This window comes from Oncorhynchus mykiss, chromosome 10, assembly GCF_013265735.2.
Source record: "Oncorhynchus mykiss isolate Arlee chromosome 10, USDA_OmykA_1.1, whole genome shotgun sequence".
In the NCBI taxonomy this organism is placed as follows: domain Eukaryota; kingdom Metazoa; phylum Chordata; class Actinopteri; order Salmoniformes; family Salmonidae; genus Oncorhynchus; species Oncorhynchus mykiss.
The window spans coordinates 67,506,377-67,522,087 of NC_048574.1; the positions used below are offsets into that span (position 1 = coordinate 67,506,377).

The 15,711-nt window shown below is 41.7% G+C and overlaps 1 protein-coding gene across 1 annotated transcript in view; it reads right to left on the bottom strand.

Annotated features, from left to right (window-relative positions):
• Window positions 1-15,711, bottom strand: part of LOC110534522 (rho GTPase-activating protein 10) — a 61,351-nt gene that overhangs the window by 10,679 nt on the left and 34,961 nt on the right. Inside the window, exons 15-20 of the mRNA XM_021619402.2 lie at window positions 13,939-14,023; window positions 11,474-11,532; window positions 8,902-9,007; window positions 6,997-7,156; window positions 4,412-4,541; window positions 1,470-1,626 (exon numbers count right to left, since the gene is read on the bottom strand). Coding sequence (XP_021475077.1) covers window positions 1,470-1,626; window positions 4,412-4,541; window positions 6,997-7,156; window positions 8,902-9,007; window positions 11,474-11,532; window positions 13,939-14,023 — 697 coding nt within the window. The remainder of the gene's footprint in view (window positions 1-1,469; window positions 1,627-4,411; window positions 4,542-6,996; window positions 7,157-8,901; window positions 9,008-11,473; window positions 11,533-13,938; window positions 14,024-15,711) is intronic.

Below are 15,711 nucleotides of genomic sequence, written 5' to 3' on the forward strand. Positions count from 1 at the left end.
AAGTTAGCAGAAATGATAAATCAGAAAATAGTGTCTGATGTAGAGAGTTCTAGTTCAACTTGTGTAGAATGTCATTTTTTCCAGGTTAAAGCTTAACAGATGTACTAATTAGGTACAATTCCAGGTATTGAGCAGTAAGCACTACATCACTGACTTCCCGTTCCGGTGTCGAGGCTGGTTAAGTAGTTATTCTAGCCTGGTCCCAGATCTGTTTGTGCTGTTCTGGCAACTCCTATGGTCAATGTCACTGTCAAGCTAAACAGGAATTGCCAAGGCAGCACAAATTGATCTGAAAACAGGCTACCTGTTGTACACACATTCCACCTCCCACGCCTTTTTTTGGTGGAGAGTGGCGGTGCCGTGACCTCTGCCAGAAAGGTGCTCCCTGCCATGCTCTCACACACGGCAGTCTTCATAAAAGGTCAGAGCTGAGCTATAAGAGTGAACTAGAATATCTCCCAAAGCCAATACGATTTACACGGCTGACGCACCACCACCCGTCTCACAAACAAATAATGGCGATATTCACGACCCCCTCCCGGTCACTCCTTCCGTTCCACTGGAGGAGAGGCCAAGCCACGAAGTGGGAAAACATGGGAAAAAAACTAGTCTTGGTTATGTAACCCACTGTAGCTCCGTCTGTCTACCATGGCGATTCGGAGCCAAGGCTAGAGGTGCGACACAGACGAGCACGACGCACACAGAGAGAGAGAGAGACAAGTTGAAAACCAAAGAGAAATAATTTTTTCCTCCTCAGTTAAGTATGTGCTAATTCTGTTGTTTTACAGCTCGTGTGTCTTGTGAGAAAACTCATTGCACTCTGAGCATCTCAGAGAGAGAAAGGGAGGGAAAGTGGGCGAGGGGTAGGGGGAGTAAGAAACAAAGTTTTTCACGAGGTGAATCTGCAGACATGTGACACTGCAGAGACAAAGAGCAGCCCAATATTATTATTAGCTCTCGCATCAGCATTCAAGGCAAGCTGTGGGCTGGAGACAACTAAAGGAAACCAAGGACTTCAGAGAGAATGGTTGGATAGAGAGAGCGAGGAGTGAGAAAGCAAGGAAATTGAAAGATATGCCTATGTACGTGGAGGCTGGGAGGGGTAGACAGGAGGAAGTGGGCATCAATTTAATTTGCAGCACATAAAAAAAGAAATAATAAAATGCATATTTTCTTGGGCAGGTTATGACACTAGCGATATATTCAGCTCAAAGAGTTTCTCAGAGACAGAGATAGAGTTTCAATTAAAGAGATATGAAGGTTTGCAGTATGAATGGAGCCAGCAACACCAACATGTCCCTGTCAGCGACTAAGTGGCGTGAGTAGAGAAAACACTCAACAATGTCTGAGTTTGAGAGGGTGAAGAGCCAGACAGCTACAGATCTTAATGTGGATGGTAGTGGGGGGGGGGGTTAGGTAGACTGATGCTGAGGTTAACCGCAGGCATTTCTCCATGTAGACCCACTTACCCTGGGCTGTCTCCTGTGCTGAGGCTGGCGAGAAGGCGACCATGGTTGGCCTTCTCCGGAGGCGTCCCCGAGGCAGTCGACTGGGACGACACCGACTCGTTGCTGCCTAGCGACGCCTCATCCGAGTTGGAACCGACATCAGGTGACGTCGGTGACACTGAGGAGAAGTAAGGCTGTTAGTCATTGAGAGCAAATTGTTGGACGAGAACGTCTGTCCATTAATTAGGGGAGCAAGGCTAAACGTGGCTCTGTGGATGACCCTGTGCCGCTACAGCAGCTGAATGCCCAAAGACAGCAGCTGAATGTGGCAGTGGACGACCAGGAGATCACCATGACTAAGGGACGCTAGGAGGTTCCAGGCCAAGTTTACTGTCCAGTACAACTCTTAGTTCCTGTTTTTAAAAACAGAGGGACAGACGATCCTAAGCAGCAATGAAAAGTTAAAGGAAGTTGCTTGTTTAAATGTGGAAGTGTCGTTTCCTTTCCCACCACACCGATCAAAGCAACAGGGTGGCCATTCTGGAGAATTGAGAGTCTATATTGAATGAGTGACGTTTAGGCAGTCCCCCCCCCTGGACTCCACTAAAAGCTAATGGCTGACAGTGCTGTGCTGCACTGTGGAAGAAAGGGTTTCAGTTTCTGTCGAAGACAATCATGATCATAAAAGGGACATTCATAAAATACTGTAGCTTTTCGGCCCGCATACAGTAGGTCTTATAGATCAGATGACATTGATTATATGAAATATATATATATATATATATATATATATATATATATATATATATATATATATATATATATATATATATATATATATATATATATATATATATATATATATATATATATATATATATATATATATATATATATATATATATATATATATATATATATATCCCATGATTATATGACATCTAGCCTCGATTGTATCGAAACAAAGTCTACACAACTACAAGAAGCCGTTTAGCTTTCGGAGAAAAGCAACTGTTGCTTGTTGGTTGCACTGAGCACAAGATGGATGACTGTCTGGGTTTTAGAGCCTCTGGAACCAGTTAAACCCGTTCTCTTCTACCATTATTAAAAACATTCACTACCGTCAGCTGTATAGAGTTAAGGAGAAGCATCTATCAAGAGGATATTGCAGTCGAACAAAACTCATTTTCCATGTTTACACGATCCAAATGAGGTATTCAGAATTACTTCATTACTTTTACTTGAAAACACAGTCCAAATAGAAGCAAATAATCAAAACCAGAGACTTCTTGTAAAATGGAACATCTGCTTTGTACACAATGACTGTGCCATTATGTGGATTAATTACCTTACGCATAATCTTTTATTTTTTAAAGTCACAACTGGGTTGATGGAAACAGGAAATGCTGGTATTATTGTATAAATGCGGGCAGACAATTTGTTCATTCGACATGTCAGTAATATTAATATAATAACTATCATATCACAGTAAACGTGGAGTCAAACAATATGTTGACACGGAAAAGCATGCAGTTTATTAGGCTACAGATGAAATAAGCTACGACGAACTTCAGGGTGGTGAAAATGCACGGTCATGAGATTACGTTTTTTATTGGAAAGAACATCATTCTGCTGACATGATCATTGCTGTTCGACAAAAAAAAAGAACCTTGTTCTTATCCATAATAATCTTTTAGGTAGCCTATCCACACAGCTGTTGGCTAGAGCGTACATAAGACCAGAATAGGAACATCTGCTATATAACGTAACAGTTTGTGACAAAACCATCAGTAGAGTTAATAATTCAATGGAAACCATTTTATTTTGGTACATGGGAATTTAACCGCAAAACTATTTTTTTTTGATGTGCACTGACATCCACGCACAGCCTTTTCTGCACAATGAGTCAGTTTGATGGAAACGTCAGGTGGGAGATGCGCATATTGTTTTACACAGATTTGACAATATTCACATGAAAATCTGTCGCTAATTGGATGGAAACCAAGGTACTGTAGCAAAACCTATAATACAGAAAGCGCAAACAAGTGTTTAGTATTGGACAAGTTCAAGTAGTCTTCCATTTGATGACTAATGAATACAACCCTGGCTAATGCTAAAAGCAAAACACAGGATTGAACTGGCCCAGAAATTTTTCAAAAGTGCCTGGTTAATTGTCTTGCAAATGACACGACTTTCTTCCAAACCCTGGCAGTCATATCATTTAATAACGTGTCAACATATTGTTAAAAGTATATGTTCTGCTTCACCCGAGTTTTGGCAAAATGTAAGATTTCAAATCACAGAGAGAAAATAGAGTACGGTATAAAACAAAACTTGATCGTGAATGATTTGATCCAGGAAAATATGATATTCCTGGCACTCCAAACTGCCGTGTCCTCAGAAACCCAATACCTGTTGGACAGTTGCCCCATTGCAAGTGTGTTAATACACTTCCCTTTCAAGGGGCTGAAGCTACGGCCACACAAAGACGTGTGAAAATGGATGAGAAACACACCTTCCTCACGGTCCATTGTAGTCCGTCAAATGTTTAACTCATTTCAACTTCACACACAAGTCGCATATGTAAAAATGAGACAAATCTATGGATGCCATCAGTTCTCTCCGTTCTCCTTCAAACATTATCAGCCCCATAGAAAAAAGCCCTTGGCTTATCAGTTTTCCATGGATACAAAATCTAGGTGTGGACGCAGCCTTCAGCGTAGTCACCCATATCTACTGGTACAGTAGTGGTACAGCTGTCCCCTTTATATTAGTGATGATCTATAAAGCTATTGTGCAGGTTTACAAAGGCGCAACACTAGCTTCATGACTGCTTTATATAGTACAGGAACCTTTACTGGGATCGCTGAGTCAAATACTTGTCATGAGTAGGGGTCCCTCATTCCAACTCAACCTTTCAGCAAGGCTGGCTAAGGATGTAACGTTAGGGCTCTGTCTCTTACCTGTTTGCAGGTCCACTTTCTTTGGGTTATAGACGGCAAGGGGTCGGTTCTGTCGAACAGACAGTTTCTTGGACTGCCTGGTGGGGGCGGAGAGCCCTGGGGAAGATGGGCCTGGGACATCTCCAAAGATCTGAAACCAGAAGAGAAAGCGTGTGTGAGTGGCGGGGATACTGTGTTTGCATAACGAAAATGTGTTTAACTACTCCCTCAAAGCAAAGATGGAGCATATTGAGCAGAGGCATGTCCTCAATTGACCTTAGTAAAATGTGTGTTTTGAAGAGCTCACATCTGACACAAGTCAGATAGCAAAGCACTTTAGCACAGCAGCATGTGTATCTCTAGGGACATTTGAGATTTGCTCACTCTTTGCTCACTTATTGCATACTAAGAAAACACACTGGATCTTCCTTTGCAACTTACATCAGGGTTAATATAAACTCAGACCCCGAAACACTAAGACCAAATCCAGGGAATCTAGGGAATCTGCTGAAAGCAGCATGTTTATTAGGGCACCCACATTTTACAATAGACAAAAATGACTGTTTTCATTGGAAAAACTCTCGGTTTTAGCTCCGTTTAGTGCCTAAAGAACAGGAAACAGAGGTGGCTAGGAGCTGCTGACCCACTGACGGGCAGTAGGTCTGGACTGGAGGCTCACTGTACAGCTTGTTTACATAGTCTGTATGTAAAAACATCTGCTAACTTCAGATGTGGAGTTGAAAGAATTTAGGTAAAGAGGATGAGGGAGGGGAGAGAGCGAGAGAAAAGTAAAAGGAAGTTGGGAGAAAAAAGTATGTTACAGTGAGAGAAATCTGATATGGTTGAGAGCAGCAGAGTTTCAGCAATCTCTCCCCCTACCATCTCTGCAGATGGATGTGAATGTAAAACACTGTCTGCTAGCATCTGGGGGTATCAACAGTCTGGCGAGAAGGAGAGAGGGGGAAGGAGAGAGAGAAGGGGAGGGAGGCGCTGGGCCTGAGAGGAAAGCTAATGTCTGTCTGTCTGGCTGCAAAACTCCCTCACCTCTCGTCTCGCAGCTCAGCACTTTTCTTAAAGCTTCCAAGGTTATTACATTCTGGCTCTGACACCAAGTCGTCCATCACCTTGTGGTGTGTATGGTGAAGTTCTGGAACATTTATGGAAGTGTCTCCTCACCAAAACTTTAATTGCTGGATGGTTGAAGGTTGAGCGCTTTCTATTATTTGGACTATTAGAAATTGAGGATCTCGAAATTGACGAGTAAGTCATAGTCAATTCATGTTTGAGTTTAGGGGTACTCTTGGCATCTTATAGCTGACCAGAATACTTAGCACAGATCACATACTAACCTCAGCCCTTTCTGTTGTGGCTCTGGGAATTGAGCCCCTCTATAGATGTAGGCAGATTACTATTTACATTAAAAGCAGATTACAGTTCTGTCGTAGCATGGCTCAAAATGGGACTTAAACCCTGTAGGTTAGGCAAAGGACCTTCCATGTACCCCTGTAGATGTCAGAGTACCATGACATACTGGATATCGTTTTTAAGCACAAAAAGGGGCAACATGAGAATCCCTGCTTTGTAAGTCAACCACTGGGCCAATGGAATGATGTCAGCCAGGTTCTGTAGTCAGCTCAAAGTGATCATCTCTACATTATGTAAAACAGTTTTTATCTATTTAATGCTTCTTATCAATAAGCTGCTTTAGTTTAATTTGTCTTAGAGCCCTAGCCCAAGACAAACAGGGATTTCATTAAGTTTTACTTTACTCATAAAATGTGAAGAATATTGCAAACGAGAAAATGCTTTAATATTGCCTAAAACGTCACTCAGAGCAATGTCCTCAAAATCCCATTGCCAGCACTGGAGAAAAGTCTCAGCAGTGCGTTTAGCGGTGGGTTTTAGACAAGCTTTCCTCTGGTTGCAGCTTTGAGGAACAATATTAGAGGATGGGTCTATAGACGTTACTGTGGTCAGGGGGACAAGCTCAGGAGCAGTGGTGGAAAAAGTACCCAATTGTCATACTTGAGTAAAAGTAACAATACTTTAAAAAAAACCTCAAGTAAAAGTTACCCTGTAAAATACTACTTCAGAAAAGTATATTTAAAACCAAATGACTAAGTATCAAAAGTAAATGTAATTGCTAAAATATAAGTATCAAAAGTAACTTAAGTATTCAAATTCCTTATATTAAGCAAATCAGACAGCATCATTTTCTTTTAAATTCTCTTTTTTCAAATGATGGCTAGCCACGAGCACACTCCAACTGACATAATTTACAAATGAAACATGTGTTTAGTGAGTCTGCCAGATCAGAGGCAGTATGGATGACCTAAAGATGTTCTCTTGATAAGTGTGTGAATTGGACCATTTTTCTGTCCTGCTAAGCTTTCAAAATGTAACGAGTACTTTGGGTGTCAGGAAAATAGAGTAAGAAGTACATTATTTTCTTAAGGAATGTAGTGAAGTAAAAGGTGTCAAAAATATAAATAGTAAAGTGCAGATAAGTAAAAATACTTAAGTAGTTTTTTGTTGCAAGTACATTCCACCACTGCTCAGGAGTGCGTTCGGACGTCTGTATCGTTCGAGAAGAACCCAGTGGTTACCTTCTCGTGTTGCTCGATGAGGATCTCCACCACAATGTTCTGGAACTTGAGGTCCATGATGGCAGCCACAGTATCCTCCTGGGGCCTCATCAGGGTGGGACCAAACACCACACCCAGGTTGGCCACCGTCATCAGGTTCAACTTACTGTGGGCCGCCACACTGCATGGGGAGACCAGGGAGGATAACAATTAATGAATTCATAGACAATTGATTTAGAGTGCTTTTCCCTGACGTTTAAAAATGTTTTACATAGGGGGATACATACTCTTTAGAAGGCCTGTATACTATAAAGAATTCAGCTAGAAAATGTCAAATTCGCTTTGAAAATCTGATTACTCCATGTCTGACAGCTTACTAACATCTGTCTGACAGTTTGCCAAGGAAGGAAGGTGTTGCTACCACCTCGTTGTCAGTCAGAGGTGTCTAGAACAGCATCTCTGGCTTGGCCTCATAGGTGTTAGCTAGAGTTCTGACTGACATCATTACCCAGTTCATCACCACCAACACATTGTTCTTGAACATTGACCTTCTCTCCTAAACTTTGTCACTTCAAACTCTGAACTTTTTCAGTTGCTTTTCATCCGATTCACAGTAAGTGAACGCTAAATTGGGTTGCTTTTTTCTAGAGGAGGAATTTTTGCTTGACTTTAGAATGACTGAAGATTTGCAAAAAACTGCAGAGATTAGATTTTTTTTTGATTCCCATTACCCTTAAACCAATTGCCAAAGCTAGTCTTACTGGGTTCCTGCACACAATGAAAAAGACAGACAAGACTACAATTTACATACATTTAAAAACAAAAAACACACACACACACACACAACACACGTAGGTCACATGCAGGGGAGGCGTTGTGCCATGAGGTGTTGCTGCATTTGTTTTTTGTTTTTTTAAACAGAAACCTCAAATTCAATCAATAATTTTGAGTTACAACGAATCAACTGTTGTTTTAATGATTCTAAGTTACAATTTTGTATAGTAAGAACATACATTTAAGACAAATTAAAATCAAAGTCATTAGACCGGTTAAGATATTCTCCTTAAATGTATAAAATTACAAATTGTCATTCAGCAGAGTGATGGTGGAAATGCATGAAAGGGAGAATTTGCAAACCTAAATATGTCACCTAGTGACAACCTTCCTTTATCACATCTCAAACCATTTCAGACTGGGGTGTGAAATTTTGGCTTTGCCTCTCTCCCTGCAGGACAAGCTCACAGTCAACACACCCCCCCCCCCCCCCCCCACCCGAAAGCCAATTTCAATAAAATAAAAAAACTCAAGTCGGAAGAATTTCATGCTGGATAATCCAAATTCAATTGCTGCACTTAAATGCCTTTTTACTTCTACTCTGAGAACCCTGGGGCAGGTTTTCTAAGAAATAAGATCCTCCAGACTTTGATTGCCTCAGGGAACGAGGATCGTGTTACTTATCTTCAATTTGCTACTATTTAGTTTGTCGTAAAAAAAAAAAAAAAGTGAGTTGCTGAGGTAAAACCTTGTAATGTTAGCAAAGATTTTGAAATCTCAGATCCTATCTAATCTCTGAAAGGGCAAGTTGTGTAACAGCTTGTAACAGTCCAGTTTGGAGAGAGGGGTACACCCAGAGGAGGGGGTGGGAAATGGAGGGAGCGGGATATTTCATTAAAGGCATAGGGAACTGGTGAAGCAGTTCAAACTTCTGACTACTATTGTGGAGGGTGCTGGGCTGTTCTAAGACAGGGTGGGGAGGGAGTTCTCTGCCTGCACTTAGTTGGAACAGAACATGTGAGAAAAGGAAAGATTGATGGAGAGAAGAGACAGGAAAGAGAGCGAAAGATGGAGAGGGGGGGTGGGGGGGTGGATCAAGGACAGTTGAGAAAAAGTACAAGACCGAGGACGAGAGTAAGGCTGCTAACTCACGTAGCCAGGTGTTTCAACAGTAGCCCCAGGACCAGACGGTTCTTCTCAGGCAGCTTGTGGACCAGGCAGTGGATGGCTTGGCTACGAGACTCTGGACTACCACCCTCTGTTTAAAAACAGGACAAACAAGGTTATTTGACAGCCGCTTACAGTGCCATGATTCTATGTGGACCATGCGGGAATCAAACCCACGTGTTGCTAGCACCATGCTGTAGGCGTCAACTTTATTGATCTGCAGAAATCCTTTGTTGAACCAAAATTCAAGGTAAAACTTATTTCTCAAAATCACATAAGTTACTTATGCATATGTACTTTGGATGGAACCCATATTGACCGTGTCCCCACTTATAAATATCTGCACAACTGGATTGATGAAAAGCCATTGTTCTTAAAGTATGTTGATGAGTTAAGCAATTGAGAATTAAAAGGTTTATATAGGAGCAGGTCCTGCCTTTTGTTTAATAGCAGAAAACCAATGAGTATGTCAACATTCATTCTGGTTATTGACTGTCTATGAATGCTGCTGCCACTGTATTGAAGCCATTGGCGGCAGTTTATCACAGTACATTGCAATCGTCTATAAAGCCCTCTTGCATAAACTTCCACCACACCTCACTGTTAACCTTAGACATAAGTTACTAGACTCAGGGATGGCTAAACCTGGAGATCCCTTCAATCTCCAGAGTCAGGAAAATACATTGTTTTTTGCACCTCATTTGGAATGATATGCAAAACTCCTTAAAGCTGGTGGAGTTGGTGCCTTTAAAGCAATTCAGATGGACGTTAGAAGGCTTTTTAAGTGAGGAATGCATTTCATATGATTGTGTTTTGCTTTTCATGTTTTGTTTGAGCTTTTCATTTATAGTGTACATGTATAGTGTCATTGTTGATTGTGTATGCAGGGCTCATCTGCTAAAGAGACTGGTTTCGGCTTGACTCCCTGGCTAAATAAAGTTAAATACAATTGGAATCCACCAAAAACAGAACATTTGTGTTATTACAGTGCTGTACTATCCATTCCTTAGGTGGAAAGACTCCTGAGCAGCAAGCACTCTGGTGCAGTCAGATCTCACTCTGGAAGGAACTGTCACAGTAGGAGATGTGGAACCACAGACTTCGGATCTATTCACAGGGTCGTCCGTTTTAAATTTTGTCGGCAGCTCTAGTCAATATTGGTGCAGTTACAGTAAGGCAATTCCACAGTAACAGAATGCAGAGACTCTTTTTTTCACTTCAGAAACGTACGCCAAACAAAAACCAATGATTGCCAAGTTAAACAAAGTACCACACAACTCAATGCACAAGGACGACTTTGGAAATTGTTCACTTAAAAAGTTTAAAAAAAAATACATGCAGTTGAAGAACAGTGCAGATGCAAAGTTTGGTAACAGAATGCCAGCACAAAACAGTCCGTTTAGCCCAGTACAAGCTACCATACAAGAAAACAACGGATGCGATTTACATTGCCTTAAAATCAGCTAGTGTAGACTACAGATTTTTTCATATTTAAAAGAAAAACAGCAAATAAAAAGAGAATAGAGATGAACAGCAAACTTCCTGTTCGATGCCGATATTAGACATGAGTGCATTTTGCCAGAGGATATGTAGGCTACTGTTGCTGGCTAGAGAGAGATAGTATAAAGCTACCGTGTAAAAGGGTTGTGATGAAACCCACAACATCATCCCTTAAACATTTCCTCACACACCCACACAGGCATCTGATGGCTACTGCCCACACACACAGAAACAGCCGGCGTGCACCCCCCTCCCCCCCATTACTATGGGAACAGCACACATTTGAATAAGGGAATAAAGCTTCTTAAGGATGCTGTCATCTTTCAGAAAATATTTATTGCTAATGCATTTCTGTACGTGCATTATGAGGGCATTGCAAACAGCTGATAAAAACACTCCATCGTGATCCAATTATGGGACTTGAGGGTAATTCATGTTAGGAGGATCACTCAGGACATGTCAGGCAGGCTATTGGAGTAAGATTATATAGGGAGAGAAATGTCATGTTTCTCTGTTCAAAGTCACTGGGCCATTTGAAGACGTTAGTGTGTGATACTAAGATTTATAGTGTTTAACAGGTGGTAACATTTCCCTTTTAAGTTACCTTAATTGCAAAGAACCAAAGGTTACTTTAATGGCAGATGAAGGTTGAATTACAGTGTGTGTGTGTGTGTGAGAGAGAGAGAGAGATGAAGACATCTTTATGGGTCCCATGAAAGGCTTTAAGGATACATGCTGAGGCACTTTTAGAGGAAAACAAGTATTTGTTTAGACTCTACAAGATGTGGAACATGCAAAACAGTTAAGTTAGCATCCGTTTTCCATAGAACTACTGAGACAATGAAAATGATTAATAGCCAACCTAACTGCGCTGGGACACTTAGACGATGAATTGTCTCAGACAAACACTTGCTAGTCATGCACACAGCATTGCACTCATTGATAACATGCAATAAAATGGATAAGTATTCCTTTGCTCTGCTCCTACACTCCTGTGAGTAGTTTTACATCTGGTTTGAGAAGAGCTGTATTGTGAGTGAGGACGGCTCAAACTTACTTGCAGGGGCGATAAAGTCTTTGTAGAGTCCATAGGTCATCAGTGGCTCAGGAAGACTCCTAGAGAGACCAGAAATAAAGAGAATGCATTATAGAGCAAAAGTGAGAAAAGAGGAGAAGAGGTGGAGAGCAAAAGAGCGCAGAAGAGGTGGAGAATTGGGGGGGGACAGAAATAGACGCAGCACTGTTTTATAGGGTCTGCACACAACAATGATTAATGTGGCCGTGTCGGGGATGGAATTAGATGGCGCACCATGCCACATTGAGATAACCAAGTTCTGAAGGTCCTTTCAGTGCTGCACCAGGCCCTGTGCCAAGGCTACTTAGCCTCCCATGAGGAACCAGAGGAGCAGGGAAGGAGAGAGGCTGACCCTCTGGCTCTGCAGCAGGCCAGAAGAAGACAGATGAGGATGGAGCTGCAGGACGATTTACAGTAAATCTACTGTCTCTACTGCAGACTTAAGCCTGTAATAAGGTTTCAGTTGACTCAATGGATGAGTAATTACATCATGATTGGATGGTTTTCTAGATTGTTAGAGTGCTTATGTAAAAAAAAAAAAAACATTTCATCATGTGTGTGCAATGTATAACTGACAGTCACTCTCAGTAGCAATCTAAATGTTGTCTTAATTATAATTTAGCGAGTGCTTATTAAAAAACAGTGTATTAATATGCATGGGTAATTTTCCCATCCAGATTCTCCATCCTGTCTGCTGGGGGATTCAAACTAGCGACCTTTCGGTTACTTGCCCAACACTAATCCCACTGGCTGACTGTCAGGTTGCATTATGAAACAGGAAAAACTCCTTGACATAAACCAGAAAAGGCAGTTCGCTGCCTGGGACCAGATCTATTTCTGCAGTCATGCAAATTTACAGCAATTTTTTTATTGAACCTTTATTGAAACTAGGCAAGTCAGTTAAGAACAAATTCTTATTTTCAATGGCCTACCCCAGCCAAACCCGGACGACGCTGGGCCAATTGTGCGCCGCCCTATGGGACTCCCGATCACGGTCGGTGTGATACAACCCGGGATCGAACCCGGGTCTGTAGTGATGCCTAGACCGCTGTGCCACTCAGGAGCTCACAAACAGATCTGGGACCAGCCTGGGAGAGTGTCAGTCCCATGACCCACAGCAAGCAACATCAAACTACTTCCTGTAAGGGTTGCGGGTGGGCAGCAAAACCTGGCCAGTCACAACACACAGTGCCGTGACTTCTGACCTGCTCCTGCCCTGTTAGCCTATCAGACTGATACCATTCCAGTTCCCATGCTTTTACATTGACCACTGAGCTGAAATCCTCTTTATTTATTGTTGTTCAATTGATGGAAAAAGGGTCTTGGCTCACTCCAAGTTTATTATTTAATAGGCTATATGGCAATTGCACTGGTGAACTTGCCAATCTTTTATAATTTAATTTTGATAACTAAACCTTCTACAGCACATGGAGTACTGAACAAGCGTAATGAACTAATTCCAAAACAAGTGCAGAAGAAAATGTAACAGACTGGCCTGGGTTAACGATAAGTTGGCTATAATTTTATTCAGTAAATCGCTCCATAACCAACCAAACCTCTAACATTCCTTCAGTTTATGCAGCACTACAGAGCGCAAATATCACTCAGTTTCCGTTGGACACCATAATTGCATTGGCGTCAGAATATGCAGTGCGAGTTTGTTTGTTAGCTAACAGAACTTTGGCTTAGCTTTTAGGGTACATTGAAGTTGTTACCTTGCAGATAGTGTTTTTATATCAAATCTAGGACTATCAGTTAAATTATTTGCTTTGAAAAGCAAGGAATAATAAGCAGGCAATAACTTAATCCATATAATTGATTGCCTCATTGAACTAAAAAACAGGATTCCTTTAATATGTGGCATCCAACCTAATTTGAGTGATTGATTTGATCAGAGAAACAATGACACTAAAATCCCTAACATGCTAATGTATTCCTATCACTGCTTGGATGTGTGGCAGTAAATTGTAGTTAAAATACCTGCCACAGGCCACCATTTTATTTTCCACCTGGTCACCAAATCAATACATTCAAAGATGGATGATAAACTTTGTGAAGCCAGGGATGCAGCTCTTCTTCCTAGAAAGTGGCCAAGACTCCCTACCAATTACGTCAGGTCAACAACGGATTTCCTAGAACACACAGCGACTGGGAATAATGAAGTCAGAGAGACGGGGTCAGTTGATGAAGTGGATTGATTATGTGTCCGAATTTAAATGCATGGATGTCTATGCGGCAATGTGAATGTCCTGTTGCATTGCAGGAGTTGAGCTCCAGGAAATGATTATGCTTCTACCCCCGGAGTAGAATAACTTCAAACTCAGACAATGACGAACAGTTAGAATAAAGTCTCCACAGCTTGCTAATAAGACCTAATAGCCGACATTAATACATAACCTAGCGATTATGTAGCAGACAGTGATTGATACACAATGAGTGATTGATACCTCAAATACAGCTTTAGTGTGCTGGTGATGGTTTTCACATCCCAGTCCTCACACGTAGACAGATCCACGTCGTTACTCTTCTCATCTGTAATGAAACCAAAACATTTCAACAAGGTTTTAAACTCCAACACATAATCAACTAATTACACAAAGCACCAATACATTTTTTACTTTAGTAGAGTACACTCCAATTCCCATGATACCCTGAGCCTAAACGCATTTTGTCAGTCAACTAGTGTTTTGTAATTTAACCCTATGGTGAAGTGAATGGCTGCAAAGAAGCTAAAATATAAATAAAGTCAAATGTGTCTTATGTGGATAAAAGCAATGCAGTAGTCTTGAGGAGCAGTTCTGCCCAGTGGCGATTGCTGGCTGGCTTAAAGTATAGCCTTCTCACACTACGGAGTCAAACTGGCCCGAGCCAGGCTTAACTATACTGGTCTTACCTGATGAATAATCCACCCTAGTTGAGTGTGTTTGAGTCAGAGGTTGGTGCGAAGCCAAGCTCCAGGTCACCAGGAGGTCTCCAAGGGGTCAGACTTGGTGGGAGGTAGGTTGCTGCTCTGGGACATTTATTTGCTTAATTTGACTAGATCCCTTCAGTACTAAAACCAGAAGGGCTGTGTTTATTTACCTACAGAACAGTGGCCTGTCCAACATCAACGGGCTGGACCAAATGTTTTCCTAGAAGGCCAACAGCCAAATGTGTGTGTACACAGCTACAGATGTTGGGAGAGTGGTGTGTCTTTTAGCTACTGTAATGCGCACATCAAAATATGAACTAACCCACAGTTCTCTAACAGATGTATTTGGACATGACTGACTACACTAGTAGTATCCAAGTCCTTTTACCTCTATTCCCAGCAGTGAAATTCCCAGCTGTAAAATAGCCATTCTCTATGCTAAGCTTTATGAGTTCTGTCAATCCACTGTTATCACAGAGATTTGTGAGCACAGTGGGAAAATAATGTGAACCACTTCTGCTGCTTCGGCCTTGTTCTAATCCCGCCATTGAACTGTTTTTTCCCTACGTCTGTTCCAGTGAATTGTCAACTATGCACAGGGTGGTGAACTGTAGTTTAATTTGCAAAGTATTGAGATAAACTTTTGTTATTGACCAAATACTTATTTTCCACCATAATTTGCAAATAAATTCATTAAAAAAAATCCTACAATGTGATTTTCTGGATTTTTTCCTCCTCATTGTCATAGTTTAAGTGTACCTATGATGAAAATTACAGGCCTCATCTTTTAAGAGGGAGAACTTGCACAATTGGTGGCTGACCAAATACTTTTTTGCCCCACTGTAAATCTCAACTATCTCAGAGTTAACTGCGTCCATATGGCATTTGAAAGAAAACCGATACTAATTGAACCCAGTCTTCACCAGCAGACAGTGTGCTAATGGGATGTGAAGTATGAGTCGGCAGGTTCAGGTGGGAAGTTGAGTGGGACAGCTGGTGTCTACTAAAGGGCAGTCGTCGAGAGGGGGAAAGGTAAGGGGGGGGGGGGTAGAGGATAAACAAGAAAGATGGGGGATTAAAGAAGAACATGAGGATGGCAGGGTAGAAAGAGTGAGCAAGAAAGAGCATTTAGAGGAGAGAGGGGGGGAGAATGGCGAGGAAATCAAATTTCCAGCTCCTGCTGAGCGACTCAAGTGAAGTCCCTATAAGGACTGCCGGGTGCAGGCAGGAATGGGGCCTCTCAGGCACCCCCCGGCTATCTGAATGCCAATGCTATACCAGCAGCACTTGTTGCACTCTGAGCCTTACA